At 50.2% G+C, this 15142-nt stretch overlaps 3 protein-coding genes and 1 long non-coding RNA gene across 6 annotated transcripts; 3 read left to right on the forward strand and 1 right to left on the reverse strand.

The window, feature by feature from the left end:
* Nucleotides 1-432: 432 nt before the first annotated feature.
* Nucleotides 433-4667, forward strand: LOC120640899. 2 transcript variants are annotated; one of them, XM_039916824.1, is made up of 8 exons: nucleotides 433-645; nucleotides 877-948; nucleotides 1489-1638; nucleotides 1739-1812; nucleotides 1898-2016; nucleotides 3240-3323; nucleotides 3915-4023; nucleotides 4358-4667. In XM_039916824.1, the coding sequence occupies exons 2-7, from the start codon at nucleotides 942-944 to the stop codon at nucleotides 4021-4023; spliced, it is 543 nt and encodes a 180-aa protein (XP_039772758.1). In that variant the 5' UTR covers nucleotides 433-645; nucleotides 877-941; the 3' UTR covers nucleotides 4358-4667. The 2 variants fall into 2 exon arrangements, with proteins under 2 accessions (XP_039772758.1, XP_039772759.1); XM_039916825.1 differs by having other exon boundaries at nucleotides 4293-4662.
* Nucleotides 4668-5091: 424 nt separating this feature from the next.
* Nucleotides 5092-6678, forward strand: LOC120643014. Its single transcript, XM_039919555.1, has 2 exons — nucleotides 5092-5532; nucleotides 5638-6678. Exons 1-2 carry the CDS (start codon nucleotides 5241-5243, stop codon nucleotides 6423-6425), a joined length of 1080 nt encoding a protein of 359 aa, XP_039775489.1. The 5' UTR covers nucleotides 5092-5240; the 3' UTR covers nucleotides 6426-6678.
* A 2140-nt stretch (nucleotides 6679-8818) lies between these two features.
* Nucleotides 8819-10189, forward strand: LOC120640900. The gene is made up of 2 exons (XR_005662047.1): nucleotides 8819-9341; nucleotides 9430-10189. It is a non-coding gene; the product is annotated as an uncharacterized LOC120640900 (long non-coding RNA).
* A 2186-nt stretch (nucleotides 10190-12375) lies between these two features.
* Nucleotides 12376-14439, reverse strand: LOC120640901 (purple acid phosphatase 22-like). 2 transcript variants are annotated; one of them, XM_039916827.1, is made up of 5 exons: nucleotides 14077-14439; nucleotides 13677-13968; nucleotides 12999-13586; nucleotides 12804-12891; nucleotides 12376-12696 (listed from the first exon to the last, which is right to left on the reverse strand). In XM_039916827.1, the coding sequence occupies exons 1-5, from the start codon at nucleotides 14329-14331 to the stop codon at nucleotides 12462-12464; spliced, it is 1458 nt and encodes a 485-aa protein (XP_039772761.1). In that variant the 5' UTR covers nucleotides 14332-14439; the 3' UTR covers nucleotides 12376-12461. The 2 variants fall into 2 exon arrangements, 1 of the variants encoding a protein (XP_039772761.1); XR_005662048.1 differs by having other exon boundaries at nucleotides 12604-12696; nucleotides 12804-12934; nucleotides 13000-13586; nucleotides 14077-14436.
* Nucleotides 14440-15142: the final 703 nt, after the last annotated feature.

A 15142-nucleotide genomic window follows, 5' to 3' on the forward strand; every position in this document is an offset into this window, starting at 1 on the left:
GAATCCGACAGGGCTTCGCCGCTTTCCTTCTCCTCACTCCTCTCGTTTTTTCTGGATTTTTGGTGGAATTTTCGGACTCAAATGAGGAGGGAAGGGGAGGGCTGGAGCTTTTATAGGGGGATACCCTGGTCGCCCGCGGGGGGGGGGGCGACAGGCCCCCCTGCCGCGCCGTGGGCTAGGCCCAGCGGCGGTCGCCCGTTGGGGCGACAAGGCTTTTTTTCCCAGGGACCTCATTGCGAATTTGGAAAAAAAATTACACTTTGGGTCTGTCGCCCTATGGGAGGGCGACCGGGGTATATTTTTGAAATTTTCCAAAACGGACATATATTTTTGAAATTCTAATTTTTTTTAAATATAAAAAAGAAAAAACCGCTTCACGCCCGACGGTGCCCGCCTGCCTCCCCTCCCCGGTTCCCCCACAACGCCCAAGCCCAACGGCCCAGCGCCCCAGCCACTGAGCCACCCGCCCGTCTCCCCACTGCCCCGAGCCCCCGAGCTGCGCAGGGCCAGGCTCCGGAGTCCGGCCGCGCGCCGCCGCCGCGCCGCGCCGCGCCGAGCAGCCAGCCAGCCAGAGGCGACGGCTGACGTCCCGAGCCTAGGTAGCATCCTCTAACCCAGGCGAACATGCCAGTGAAGTGAACCAAGGTGAGGATTGACGAATTGTCCGTATTCTGTGAAAAATGTGTCATTGCAATTTTCGATTACTTATGAATTTATGCAAAATCAGAAGCAATGCAGTGAGGAATTTTTGAGCTATAAATCTATACTTTAGGCTATAAAAAATGGTCTTTAAAAATTTTCAATACACATACCCCCAAATCCTGGGCCTAGCAAGCCTAATTTTTCTATATTACCATTTCAACTGATTGGCTGCAGGGTTGATCGGCGTTAACTGAGTCAGATTGTTTGTTCGCTGGGGAGTGCGAGCTTAATCAGCCACCATGGATGGTAAGGGCGCTTCGTCTCTTTCATGGCGCCCCCCCCCCCCCCCCCCCCTACATGCGCTGTCATGTGTCAGTATTTGGGAGTAAGCTGTGTTGGGTTTTCGGTGATTTTAAGTAAGATTATCATAAATGCTCCGCAAGCTAGGGTGTCGAACTCTTGTGCTAACCAAGCATCAGTTAGGTTAGATTCGGGACAGAAAATAGAGCTCTAGCACTAGCATATAATCTGGAATTATGGTTGCACTTGCACAGTAGTGATGTTTCATTACAGGAGTACAGAAGGGGAATGATGTGCAACGCGAATTGTACAAAATAGCTTTCCTATTTACAAATGGATTGAGCAGTACATGATAAAAAGTTCCCCTTTCTGCTTATTATGCAATAATTAGATCATTGCTATCTAGAGAAGCAGGGAAACAGTTAGAATAATCATAATACTACACAGCTTTGCTGAATTGTATCACAGTTCGCACCTTTCAATTGTGTGACCTGAGTATAGCTTCCACTTCACGTTGTCAATGTCTCATGACTATTTTTCAAACAGTCGATAAGCAAGAAACAATGGAGGAGACCATCCTTGTTGGTGATGATCTCATGCGAGGGCCACCATCACCTGTCATACCGAAAGAGATTGCATCACATGTCCTTGAAGGCGTTGAGCTTTGTGATGGTATACTAAGGAATCTTTTCTTATGTGAGTAATTGCTTTTCTCTTACATCGATATTATGTTTCTCGTATTCCTTGTGCATTTATGCGGAAAAGTTTTGAGAAAAACGTCATTTCTGTTCTCCAGGCCTACAGATAAATGATATTGAGCCATTCTGCCAAGATGAAATTGTGTTATACCGACAATGTGCTGAGAAAAGGGTTAGTTATATTAAAACCATTTGCCTGTTATCTGATTTTGTTTGGTGTTTATTCAACCGTGTAGCATTGCATCTTATTATAACAGGATAAGGAAATAAGAGAACGGATGCAAGATAGTGAATATAAACTGGGCTTTTCGATGCCTCTGGAGGAAGCAAAGGAGAGAGCTACCCAACTCCAATCAGAAGTCACGCTGCTAGAAAGGTAGTTTAGTAATTGATGATTTTGCCTGTTACACTACCATAGCATCATCATGTCACGAGTCCTGTCTCCTAGATGAACATTCGAGTTTTTTCTTTCTCATAAGAACTAGTAAACTAGACAGGGAGCAGGAGAAAAGTGGCAGGAGCATGGTAGTATAGTCTCTGACTTCATCCCTTGATCCGTTAATCCATTTGATGGCTACACAGAAGACAGCTCTTTGCTTTTATCATGCTTTGACGGTCACCATACCTATTAGACTTAACTGGCTTTATGATATTATTAGCAAACTTTATGTAGGAAATGAGCCCTGCATGAGCAAAAGCTTATACGACACTACTGGGGGTGAATTGGGTAGTTTGTGGAGAGATAGATATAGTAACCATGCTGAGAATGCAGACAAAAAGTTATATTGAGTAACTCTCCAATTTAGAAGGAGGCTAGTGTGTTTTTCCCATCCAAAACATTCAAGCTCTTAGTTGGCAATAATGGATCACAACACACAATGCACGTTAGTTTTATTCTGCCAAATACATAGTCGCTTATTTTCTTATACTTTGTACTTTCAGACTAAATTGCTACCCTAACTCATAAAGATTGGTGGCTGATGCCAACAGAATCATAAAAAAAGAATACTCATATAAAAGGTGCTGTTTCAGTACACTTAGTACTTTTAGATTGAATATCTGCACAGTTCCTGCTTGGTGTACTACAGGCTATCAGGCTTATGAGTAACACCTGACCTTCCAAATGAATCACCAGTTAAACTACCTGCTGTTGATGTTTTAGTACAGTATTTGTCGTTTCTCTTCTATAAGTCATATTTTGCTAAGCACAGGAATTAGGAAGTCACAAGCAAAAAGAATGTAGATTGGCATGGCCAGGATATCCTTGGTTTTAGATCTCTTGTGCCTAAGAGAGAATAGTTAGTGTGGATGTTACTCATGAATGCTGAGGGGTCAAAATAAACCTCTAAATGAAAGTGGGCAAAACGGAGAAAAATTTACCAAATCTGCATTTGAATCTGGTATTTTAAAATAACATCAGGAAACTTACAGGCATTACATTTTAAAATGGAGGCCTTGTGTGGGTAAGCTACATTTTTTAATTTACTGTTAGGTACAATACAGTAAAACAGCAGGTATTATGAATCGTAGTGAATTTCCTATTAATTCATTCACAAGTCTTTAAATTCTGCTTGTGTCGGGTCTTATACCTCTATGTAGGCGCATGATTCTTGCAAGTGGACTTGAGGGTATGGAAGGATTTCGGCAGGGATGGAGCTTGCACGGGCAGCTTGAAGATACAAGGTAGTTATTTTGATTCTGTATGAGTCATATAATAACTTGTGCTCATTATGGTCTTTATAATGGGAAAGTTGCCTTGTAAAATGAACCATGAGAATGTAGTGGACTTCAAACTTCAGATTCATGGAATGGCAATAACTCAAAGTTGGCATCTTCTTAATTTACAATAATGGGTCTAATTTACCAAATCACATATCTGAAAGATCTTACCAAATTATTCTGTTGGGTCTGGTTAGCCTCTTAGTTAAGTTGTATGAGCAGAATTGCTCTGTGATCATTTAACTGCAAAACTTAATTGAGCGTTTTTGTAGCGGGACATGATTGAACTGACTGGCCTTGCTCTTTTATCTTCTTAATCAATATCTGTTATTTCAGTTCCACTGTGGTTTTTGCCATCATATTATAATCATGCCATTTTCTCTGGCACAGCTTGCTCTAGAGTGTAGACTACTATGATTATTTAAAGCAGGTTACTGAGCTTGTGTTACTTGCTTCAAATGAAATTGTCCATTGTTTGAGGGGATAAATCAAACTTATTTCTTAAACATGATCAGCTTGTGTTTTCTGTTCTACTTTACAATCTCGTCTTTGCAGGAAAAGACTTGAGGCACTGAACCATGGCATTGGAAAAAGAGACAACCAAAGCTCTACGGGGGAAGGGACAAAATCAGCTCCAGCTGGGAAGAGGTGGTTCTTTTGGTAGGTTAGTATTGTGTTCCCAAGGTGTGCAAGCTATAGCTTAAGATATAGGAGTATTAATTGCAACATCACTCACTTATTAATTTCTGCAATACCCCGAACCAGCCATTGTATTTGCTAGTGAATGGATTTGAAAATACGGGGATCAATTAAAAGTGTAGACTTTAAAACCATTTGTGGCGATGTACATGTATTCTCTGCTCATTTTTCCCATACATCTGTTCCAGCGCCTATTCATGAGTTATCGACAATCTTTGATTGTTTCTTTATCAGTGGAGTAGGTTGTCTTGTATACTCTACCCTGTGCTTGCCGCGGATTTACAGAATGCGCTGTGCAGGGTCTGCAAACCCCAAAGGCATCCCCGTCCAGCTGTACAACTATTTTGATCCAGATGTTGCGGATAACTTATTAGCTTCCTTTGAGCAACTTCCTGAAGCAAGATGGCAACTGGTAGAGCTATAATATGTTTACACTCTGCACCTCTATGGTCGTGCCCTATACACCCCTCTAAAGAGTGTACCGTACTAATGTCTTCTGCTTCTCAACTCTCCAGATGAAACCTTACTCCGAAGATTCCATTGTTTTTGTCACGAGACATGTCTGGATTGCTCACTTTGATCTCAACGTACTACTAGTTTGTTGCCTGCTTTTGATTTTCTGAACTCGAGTTGCTGGATCGTTTGCGTTTTTCTTCTCTTTTCTTGGTCTCCTTTATATTGGACATGATGTTTTTTCTTTCTGGCGTTGACGATCATGGTTCATGGAACAGCTACGCAGATGCTGGCCAATGGCCATCTAGATTCTGTTGCAGTAACGTAGAGAAGGCGGCACTCAACACCAGGACCTAGAAGGCGACAAAAAGAACAGGCACCCAGATTTCATTCAGCTGTTCTGCTCATCTCCTGACCATTGATCTCTCTCGCCATCTCGCCCGGCGTTGCCCGGCTTGACAAGCATGGAATCCTTTCATGTGGAGCGGCGAGCGCGGAACAGTTGACTTGCCGAGACTTGATCCGCCAAAAGCCATGCTTGGTTCCAACGACACTCGTTTGGTCAGAGCCTCAGAGACAGCGCACGCACCCATCGTCCTCTCCCGGCTACAAGAAGGCGTTCGTGCACGCGCACACCGTACCACAAACACCAGCGTAGGTGTCCACCTTTACCTGTCCTGCCATCGTCTCCTCTCTCCTCGGCATCACCCAGCAACCAGACTGATCGAGATGGCGTCCGTCCGGCTGTTCCCGGCGGCGGCGGCGCTGCTCGCCTTCCTGGTCGCGGCGGTGGGCGCCCAGCCGATGGACCCTGGCCAGCCGGACAACCCCCTCCTGTCTGACCCGGACGTGATCCCCGTCTACATGAGCCCCGGCTCGCCGCCCACCTACGTGAGCTGCTACAACAACACCCATGGCCAGCAAGGGTCGGAGCCCATGTGCTCCGTCCTCGTCCGCAACTGCCCCCGCGGCTGCCGCGACACCTGCTACATCCACTGCCCCTCCTGCAAGCGCGTCTGCCGTAAGCGCCGCCCGATGATCTTGCGATCGAGCATGCCACGACTTACCTCCCTTGCGCAGAGATTTGATTTAATTTTGATGGGTTTTTGATCGATCGATGGAGCAGTGTGCGAGCTGACCGGGACGGAGTGCTACGACCCGCGCTTCGTCGGCGGCGACGGCAACAAGTTCCTGTTCCACGGCCGCCGGGACGCCGCCTTCTGCCTGGTCTCCGACGCCAACCTGCACATCAACGCGCACTTCATCGGCAAGCGCGGCGGCGCGCGGGACTTCACGTGGGTGCAGGCGCTGGGCATCCGCTTCGGCGGCCACCGCCTGTACCTCGGCGTCCGGCGGACGGCAGCCTGGGACGCCGCCGTGGACCGCCTCGCCATCGCCTTCGACGGCGCGCCCGTGCCGCTGGACGCCGCCGCCGGCGCCAGCTGGAGCCCCGCCGCGGCGCCCGCGCTGTCCGTGTTCCGCACGGGCGCCGCCAACGGCGTCGTGGTGCGCCTGGACGGGCGGTTCAGGATCGTGGCCGACGCGGTGCCCGTCACGGAGGAGGACTCGAGGGCGCACGGCTACGGCCTGGCCCCCGAGGACGGCAGCCTCGCGCACCTCAACGTGGCCTTCAAGTTCTACGCCCTCAGCGCCGACGTGCACGGCGTGCTGGGCCAGACCTACCGCCCGGGCTACGTGGGCGCCGGGGTGGACGTCGGCGCCAGGGTCCCCGTCATGGGCGGCGCCAGCAGGTACCAGGTGTCCGACATCTTCGCCACGGACTGCGAGGTGGGGCGGTTCGCCGGTGACGACGACGGGCTCGCCGGCGCCGGGCCCATGGACATCATCGAGGAGCCGGCCGCCGCGCTCTGCGGCAGCGGGAAGGGCGGGGCCGGCCTGGTCTGCAAGAAGTGAGGCCGGCGGCGAGCGAGTTCACAGTGACAAAAGAGATGCACCTGCTGGTTTAGTGTTGTTCTTTTTTGGGTTCTCGTGTCTAATTGCGTACGTGCCTGCTGACATGGCTGCTGGAGCTACCATACCAAGAGGTAGTACTAGTCAGTCTGGTAGTAGTTCTATGTGCGGCGAACGAATTAAAGACGTGGTGTGACGTGTCATGTGTTGGTCAGTCGTGACCGTGGGCAACGATGGAGAAGTGGCATGTTGCTCCGGTTTAGTGTTGTTCTTTTTTTACAGGAAGCAAGAAAAATTCTCAACAAATTACGGCTTCTGACAATTACTGTGATTTTGTACCAAGCATGTCATGTGATTGGCATCCCAATTCAAACCAGATGTCAAGGATTTTTGGTAGATTACTGCTGCACATATCCAACTAGCTCCGCCTCTCATCGCTGGATAAGCACTTGGTTTAGCTTATCTGATCTCTGCGTAAACGCAGCAGTAGACTAGTGCCTGTTCTGCAAGCCCGGGCTCAGCGATTCCTTCCTGTGCCTGCAAGGCAGAACACAATGCACACCCGCACCCTTTGCGCACGCTCTCTCTCTGGTCCTCAAGATCTAGCCAAGCAAATTCCTTGCGTGGCCTGGTACCAAGCGACACCTCGCGGCTAGCAGCACAACCAACAGCCTCCGCGGAGGAACAGGCGAGCGACCGAGCAGCGCGATGGCGGGAGAGGCGCCGGTGCCTGGCGCGCGCCGGCGATCGGAGCCGGTTCGGTCTCCACAACGCGAGACAAGAAAAAGACGGACCCGCCGACGCCTCGTCCGCAGCCTCCTCCTGCTGCTCGGCCTCCTCGCCTTCCTCCTCTACCTGCGGTGGCGGCGGCGGCGGCGCGCCGTACGGAGCCGGGGGAGCAGCCGGCGGCGCGAGCGGGACGTCGTCGTCCAAGAATAGCCGGGCGCGGGCCACAGCCATCATATCTTGCCAAGGCCGCGCGCCCTGGAACGGCAGCTCCTGAATTCTGAACTCCGTCTGACGATTATTACCTCCTTATTTACTAGGCATTGGAAAGTAGTAGTAGTAGTAGTAGTATATATTCTGAGAGTTTACTACCTCCTTAGAGTTTTGAAGCATCCTTCCACAAGTTTTACTGATCCATGTAAATTAAGTTCAATGAGTTTGATTTGTTCCCAAGAGAAATTAACCCCTCCGGCCATTTTCACCCTCGTTGCAATGCTTGAAGCAGAAATGCAGAATCCAATGTGCTGCACCACACAACGTTGCCTTGGTCTGGCTGCTGTGTCCGTGTGTCGTCTCTACGATTCCAGTCAATAGAACCTACATTTCTATCCTTTCGAAGAAAAAAAGAACCTACATTTCTAATGTACGATTTATATGTTTAAGATTCTACAATTCCGATCTTACCTCGACCAAGGTCACCATTTTGATCTAAAATCTACAAATTTGACAACCTTGGTGATGTTGAATCCATTTGTATCCGATGCATCCATTTGTATCGGATCGCAATTTATTATCAAGCTCCGTCTATTTTTTTCCTAAACCGAGAGAGAATGAAATTGGGGAAGAGATTCAAGCGGCATTGGGGGTCATCTGTCCACATGTAGGATCAAGGTGAACAATGTCGCGCGCGAGCACATGCGCTAGTAGTCTTAGATTTGCGACGGTTTTATTTTCTCAGTAGTGTGACAAAAAGAACATGTCTCCTTAGGCATCAAAATAAGGTGTTGTCCGGTTGATGAATAAAAATGTAGGAGGAAATATTATAAAGTTAATACTATTATTTTTTTGCATAATAAAATAAGTGAAGGAATTATTTTAGGTCATATGAAGTCTAGAGATTTTTAATATAAATTATAATAATATATTTTAGAATATAAAATTGATTGGGGACCCCCCCTAATTTTTACATATCATGTTATCATGGCCTCTTTGCAGTTTGATTTTTAGTGTATTTTGTTCTTGTACTTATACTCATGTTGAACTCTAACAGTAATTTTACTCTTATTTTTTAAAATTTTTATTATCACTTATGCCCATGTATCGCGGCCGTTGTCATATGACCTGCACTACTTGTTGAGCTCTTTCGTTCTCGTGCTCTATGATGCGGCGAACTATCACCTCAATGGAGACCGAGAGGAAGTTAATGGCGGTTGTCATCGAAGAGAGGAAAATCAGATAAGAAGACAGTCATATGTAAGGGTCTAGTATGTGGGTAGGGGAGGGCTCAAGCCCCCCTCCCCCTCCAGCTAGAGCTCTGTGGAGGTAGGACGAGAGAGGAAGGGAAATAGTGGTGAGTCGCAGAGACCAACAATAAGCCAATAAAATTTAGTAAAGACATGGTACCAGCCGGCCGTACTAATGTGCGTTCGCACGGCCGACTCGATCCAGCCACTTCCCCGCAACCTTTATCTTCTGTATGAGGTTCCCATTCCTCCTCCCCGTCCCTCCCCTCCCCCCCACCCCTCCCTTGCCGTGCCTTCATGATGCGTCCCCAATTCCCCGATCCCTCGTTGAGCTTGCGCCACCGCGACGGACACATAGCCCGCGCCGGCGCAACCGTCATCCTCGCCTTGGCCATCTGTTGCCTCCCGGTGGCCCCCGCTGGCGCACCGCCCCATCCACCATCCGCCATGGAAGCTTCGTGCCATCGTCGGCCAAGAGGCGGCCGCGGAGCCGCTGCCCAAGCTGGGGGCCGCGTGGCTGCGCCGAGGTGGCTAAGCAGGGCACCGCGCTTGCCGACGTCGTCGTGCCCGAGGAGGACCCCGCCCACGGGGTGGAGCCCAGCGGCGGTCCTCCCGGTTGTGCCCTCCCAGACGTTCTCCTCCACGATGCCGTCTCCTCATACGCGATGTTGCGCACACCGCCACGCTCGCGAATTCTCCAGCTGATCCCCTCATATATGTTACTTCCCAGGTCGGTTTCTTGTGCCTCCTCATTCATCCATCTAGTCTACTTTCATCGAGCTGGCTCTTGGAATTCATCTCGATCCCACTGTACTTAGGCTGTGTTCTCAGCGACAAGATAGCGTTCTTGCATCCGACGCAGTTCCGCTCGTTAGGCTGCGGCCTAGACGGCGATTCCTCGCCCCAAGCTCCAGCGTTCCAGTATGTGTGTTTCTAGTGTTTCTAGTGAGATCCTGCTGGAGCTCTACTGCGCTGCCCGAGACGCGTATAACAACTTGAGAAATGGCCCATTACAAGCGGCTCCTCTCATGAGCCACACCAAGGCGCTGCTTATACTTTGCCCTGACATGCTTACCCAATGGAACTTCATGTTTGCATTTTTTTCATGTTTCATTGATTTGTTGCTAGAAGATGGGGGAGCAATAATCTATCTTCTTTCTTGCAAGAAGATGGTTCTGTATGAGAAATATGATTTCACAAGGCTCAAGGATGAGCTGCAATTGTGTGCACTAATCCTTTCCTACTCACCGAACAACGAGAGCACATGGAGTCAAAGGTTACAAAAATGTAGGTGGAAATATTATAAAGTTAATACTACTATTTTTTGCATAGTAAAATAAGTGAAGGAATTATTTTAGGTCATATGACGTCTACAGATTTTTAATATAAATTATAATAATATATTTTAGAATATAAAATTGATTGGGGATGCATATGCCCACCCAATTTTACATATCATGTTATCATGGCCTCTTTGCAGTTTGATTTTAAGTGTATTTTGTTCTTGTACTTATACTTATGTTGAACTCTAACTGTGATTTTACTATTATTTTTTTTAAAAAATTATTGATTCTACTATCACTTATGCCCAGTATAACGACTCGTTGCCACGTGACTTGGCACTGCTTGTTGAACGTTCTTTTGTTCTCATGCTGTACGATGCAGCGAACTATCACCTAATGGAGATCGAGGGGAAGTTAATGGCGGTTGTCATTATTTGATGAAAATTAGATAAGATGGCAGTCATATCCAAGGGCGGACCCAGTAGGGGGCTAGAGCCCCCCCCCCCCCCTCCCTAGAGCTCTATGGAGGTGGGCAAGACGAGGAAGAGTAGGAAAGCCTATGAGAAAAGAAAGAAAAATATTGGTGACTCGCAAAAATAAACCAATAAAATTTTTGGTAAAGGATAATTTCTTTTTGCTTGGGGAAAAGGGTCACCTATAGATTCTCAACTCAATCACTATCCCGTAGTAATTGAAGTAAGTAGTCCAACTCCAAACGTATTGGCCGTCATTAAGTAGATTTGAAAAAATAGGTATGGACGAGAGTAACGAGGGTGAGGGAATAAATAATGATAATTTTGATTTGGGTATGGATGTGCATATTTGCTTTATTTTAAATTGGGTCTATATTATTATAATTATCAAATTTCGGAGATACACTATTATTTTTCACGATATTATAAAAGTGCCATTACAATTCCACACTTCCTAGAGATATACATTACCTCATCAACGTGTTTTTTAAAATTTATAAATCAAAATGCCCTCAATCTTCGTCCTGCTCCCCCCCCCTCCATGGCATCCGACTCCTACTCCACCAGCTCGCCACCTCTGCTCGTTGACGCTCCCCTTCACCGTGTTATCACCCTCTTCCTCCACTCCCCTGACCACCTCCTCGTTACCATCATGACGTGGCCGTCCTCTCCTGTCCCCCGCCGCCTTCGGGTGCTGCTGGCACAGCCCTGCCAGCGCAGCAGGCCGGCGGTCGAGCCAGACCGTGGCGGTTGGAGCATCACAAGCGGCAGGATGTGCTGCTCGTCGCCATACCTACAGCTGGTGCTGCCGCCGCCATTGAGGGACGTGCTGTCTCCGTTCACGCTGATAACATTCCCGCTGGAGCCTCCATGCTGGACGTTGCGGCAACACGCGGACATGACAGGGCGGGTCAGAGCGCTTGACTCCACGACTAGCCGGCGGCCGAGCCGGATGGTGGCACACGGATGCGTGGGGTCGGTCCGGAGCGCCGTACGTGCGTGACAGGCCGGGAGGAGGGCGCGCGGTGGACGCGTGGTCTAGGCCAGAGGATGGGCGACAAACATGGCAACATGATGTAGCTTTTCACTTCTGCAGAGAGGATGTGGAAAAATGAGATAGGGGTGGGAGGTTGAAGATAATGGCGTACCTAGTGGGTTGCTACATATGCCATGGTATATTTAAAATTCTAATATAAACTCATTAGCCATATAATTAAGATCTCATCATCAAGTAAAATATACAGATTATAGCAAATTATATATAAAAAATTGTTATGGCATATCCTTCTCTAAACTAGTCTATCAACCCGTGCTCCCGCACGGGCTAGTTAAAGATACCTAATAATTATCTACCTCACACTCTTTTTAACCAATTAAATATTCTAATTCAGTACTGCAAAGATATATATTTATCATTATGTAATTGTAATAAATGTGATAGGTTTAATTACTAACAATTTTTTTCTCACTTTGCATCACACCTCCATATATTTTTGATATGTGTTTAATTGAAAATTTTATTTGAGCTATGTGAACAATATGAAAATTGGTATTCTTATCTCTTCTCTTATACATGAATATATGGTGACAAACACATTATGGTTAGTATGTTTATATAAATAATAACATGAATAATAAAATAATAATGATAGGAATAGTAATTTAAAATTTTATATTGATGCACTTTAAGATTTTATTATAATAACATAATTTTGATTCAGATTTGGGGTTCATTTTAACTTTTTTATTATGTTATCATTGGATAATATATATGAAAATTTAGGGGGTTATTTGATATTATTTTGTAATGGCATAAATGGGTAAATTACATGAAGATTAGGGTGTTACTTTAGATTAATTTCTATAATGGCAGAGGTGGGTAATTTAGATACATGTTTAGGATAGTCTATTTTCATAATGGCAAAGGTGGGTAATTTATTGAAAAGATAATAGATCTAGTGGCTATTATGATTAGAATTGTTGAATTGATGGCCGAATGTTTCTGATTTTTATGAGAATTTGCACAATTTCTCTATTTTTTTAGACATGCCTCTTTGCGAACACAATGACAAAATCAAGGGCCCGATCGAGGCGCTACAACTCATCGTTCCATGAACCGCCGGCGGCGGCGTGGTCGCCCTGCTGCCGGCACGCGCTGTTGGCGGCCAGGCTCTCCAGCCAAAGCTCGTCGCGGACGACGGAGTCCGCGTCGTCGTTGCGGTGCCACGCCCAGTGCGCCGTGGTCGCGTTCACCACCCTCAGCCGCCCGTGCCCGAAGCTCGCCTCCCTCGTCACCGACAACGGCGCCAGCTTGTGGTTCTTCTCGAAGCTACAGACCCAACCAGCACGGCAAAATGAATCAACCAATGCGAGAAAAAAATGCAGCTTATTGTGTATGCTAAAATGGTGACAGGGTCATCATCTCGAATTGCTCACTCGAATGCAAGGCCTTCTCTGTTGCCGCCGTCGCCGATGGTGATGTACACGGGTCCGCACGGGTTCGCCTCGTTGTTGTACACCCTCGTCGGCAACAATTAACAATGCCGATGATCGGGAGGTGTCACCGGCTAAGAAAGAAACTCTGCATGAACTGATGACCGATAGACAGAAGGATCAATGGAGGGAGACTCACGAAGCGCTCGTAGGCATGGACGTGGCCGGCGAAGATGACGTCGACGCGGGCGTCGAAGAGCAGCCGCTCCATGGCCCCCCGCATGGCCTCGCCCTCCCCCTGGTGCGCGGCGTTGGTGTTGTACCAGGGCGCGTGCAGCAGCGCCACGACCCAGGGCGTGGCGCGGCGGTCCACGCCGGCGAGGTCCCGCGCCAGCCACCGGTGCTGGTCCGAGCCGGCGCCGAAGGGGGCGTACGAGCCCAGCATCACGACGTGCACGGCGCCGCCGGCGGCGTCGAAGGAGTAGTAGAGGTTGGACGGGGACCCGCTCTCCGCGTGCGGCGCCGGCCACCGCGCGCCGTACGCGGCGAACGGCGGCGGCGCGCCCGGGACCGGCGGCAGCGGCGCCGCCTCCACCTCGTGGTTCCCCTGCGTGACCATCCACGGCCGCCGGCTCGCGTGCCGCTGCACGAACCGCCCGAACGAGTCCCACAGAGGCTGCTGCGCGTCGGCGTACGCCAGGTCGCCCGGCACCAGCAGCATGTCGTAGTCCGTCTTGCCGGCGTGCGCCAGCGTCGACGCCGTCCACTCGGTCTGGCCCAGGTCCCCTGCAGCAGCGTTGTCCTTCCAGCCGTCAGATCAAGAGTCAACGCTCCGGTCAAGGCAGCGCTCCGCTCTTCCGTGTTCCGCATATATACCTACGAGGGCGAGCTCGATGGGCAGCGCGGCCGGCGGCGTCCTGAGGCTGAACTCTTCCCCGGCCATGCCGCACCGGTAGTAGTACACCGCGCCGGGCTCCAGGGGCCCGATCTTGACGTGGTGGATTTTGCCGGAGGAGTAGAGGAAGTATCGGTACGAGGTGTGGTCGCCGGTCGCCGTCGCGGTGTAGTTCCGGGAGGCCCGGCCGTACTCCACGACCGACGGCGCGCGCTTGTCGTCGGTGACCCACGACACCCTCATGTGCTTCGCCCCGACGGCCGATACGTGGACCTACTAGCACGGACACCGGCCATGCATGCATTCCCATCATCACATCAGGTGCTCAAAACTTGCATTGGCTTTTGCTAGCTTGTGCGCGTAATCCGTCGTGTGTCTAACCTGCTGGGGATGGGCGGCGGGCTCGGCGTGCTCCGTGAGGATGATCCGCCGGGACGGAGGCCGGACATACTCCTCCTCCTCCGCCGCCGCTGCCGCCGCCGCGGCCAACAGCGCGGCGCCGACGAGAGCTCGGGCAGCCAGGAGAACGCAGCGCGGCGTGCCCATCTTCTCCGGCAACGGGCGAGCGGCGGCGCAACCTGAGACGTCGATGGCCGAGCGTGCTGTTGTGCGTGCGTGGACCATCCATATAGGCATGCAGAGTGGGGGGCGGCGGCGATGGAACTGGGCGCTCTCGGGCGGCTCGGTGGTGGCGTCAAGGGATGGGAACGGCGTGACGCGACGCGCGGCCGGCCTGCGCTGTCGCGCAGGCTTTGGCTTGAAGCGTCGGGTGGCGCAGGCCGCCGCGGCAGGACGCTCTCCACCGCGCATCCTTCGCTTGGGGTGGACGTCTTCTGCGACCGTCGACCATCTCGCAGCTCGCGCGGACACATTCCTCGCTTGAAGCATCTGCACTGCGCCACCCGCCAATGCGGTGTTGGAGCAGGGCGCGGATCGGATGCAGCCGGTGGGGAAGATTCTGTGGTGCTGCGAGACTGGTCCTTTGGACATAGAAATGGTAGTAATCGCAGCCTGTACAGGCTGAAGTGAAGGAGATGCAAACATGGCTTGGTAAAAGGGACCCATAAGAAAGGAAAAGTCTTTTTGCCTTCCTGAACTTTGGACCGAGTTCGTTTTCTCTCTGAACTTTGAAAGGCGGCGGCGATGGAACTGGGCGCTCTCGGGCGGCTCGGTGGTGGCGTCAAGGGATGGGAACGGCGTGACGCGACGCGCGGCCGGCCTGCGCTGTCGCGCAGGCTTTGGCTTGAAGCGTCGGGTGGCGCAGGCCGCCGCGGCAGGACGCTCTCCACCGCGCATCCCTTCGCTTGGGGTGGACGTCTGCGACCGGTCGACCATCTCGCAGCTCGCGCGGACATTCCTCGCTTGAAGCATCTGCACTGCGCCACCGCCAATGCGGTGTTGGAGCAGGGCGCGGATCGGATGCAGCCAGTGGGGAAGATTCTGTGGT

The sequence above is a fragment of the Panicum virgatum genome, chromosome 7K (assembly GCF_016808335.1).
Source record: "Panicum virgatum strain AP13 chromosome 7K, P.virgatum_v5, whole genome shotgun sequence".
NCBI classification, from domain to species: Eukaryota; Viridiplantae; Streptophyta; class Magnoliopsida; order Poales; family Poaceae; genus Panicum; species Panicum virgatum.

What these genes read in the sequence shown, in the direction of transcription:
- LOC120640901 (XM_039916827.1), bottom strand. Translation starts at nt 14,331, where the DNA reads ATGCCTATATGGATGGTCCACGCACGCACAACAGCACGCTCGGCCATC. An exon ending in CCGCCGCCCATCCCCAGCAG is followed by an intron (nt 13,969 to 14,076) that starts GTTAGACACACG and finishes CCGTGCTAGTAG; the next exon opens with GTCCACGTATCGGCCGTCGG. An exon ending in AGAGAAGGCCTTGCATTCGA is followed by an intron (nt 12,697 to 12,803) that starts GTGAGCAATTCG and finishes TTGGGTCTGTAG; the next exon opens with CTTCGAGAAGAACCACAAGC.
- LOC120640899 (XM_039916824.1), top strand. An exon ending in ACTAAGGAATCTTTTCTTAT is followed by an intron (nt 1,639 to 1,738) that starts GTGAGTAATTGC and finishes TCTGTTCTCCAG; the next exon opens with GCCTACAGATAAATGATATT. An exon ending in GAAGTCACGCTGCTAGAAAG is followed by an intron (nt 2,017 to 3,239) that starts GTAGTTTAGTAA and finishes ACCTCTATGTAG; the next exon opens with GCGCATGATTCTTGCAAGTG.
- LOC120643014 (XM_039919555.1), top strand. Translation starts at nt 5,241, where the DNA reads ATGGCGTCCGTCCGGCTGTTCCCGGCGGCGGCGGCGCTGCTCGCCTTC. An exon ending in CTCCTGCAAGCGCGTCTGCC is followed by an intron (nt 5,533 to 5,637) that starts GTAAGCGCCGCC and finishes TCGATGGAGCAG; the next exon opens with TGTGCGAGCTGACCGGGACG.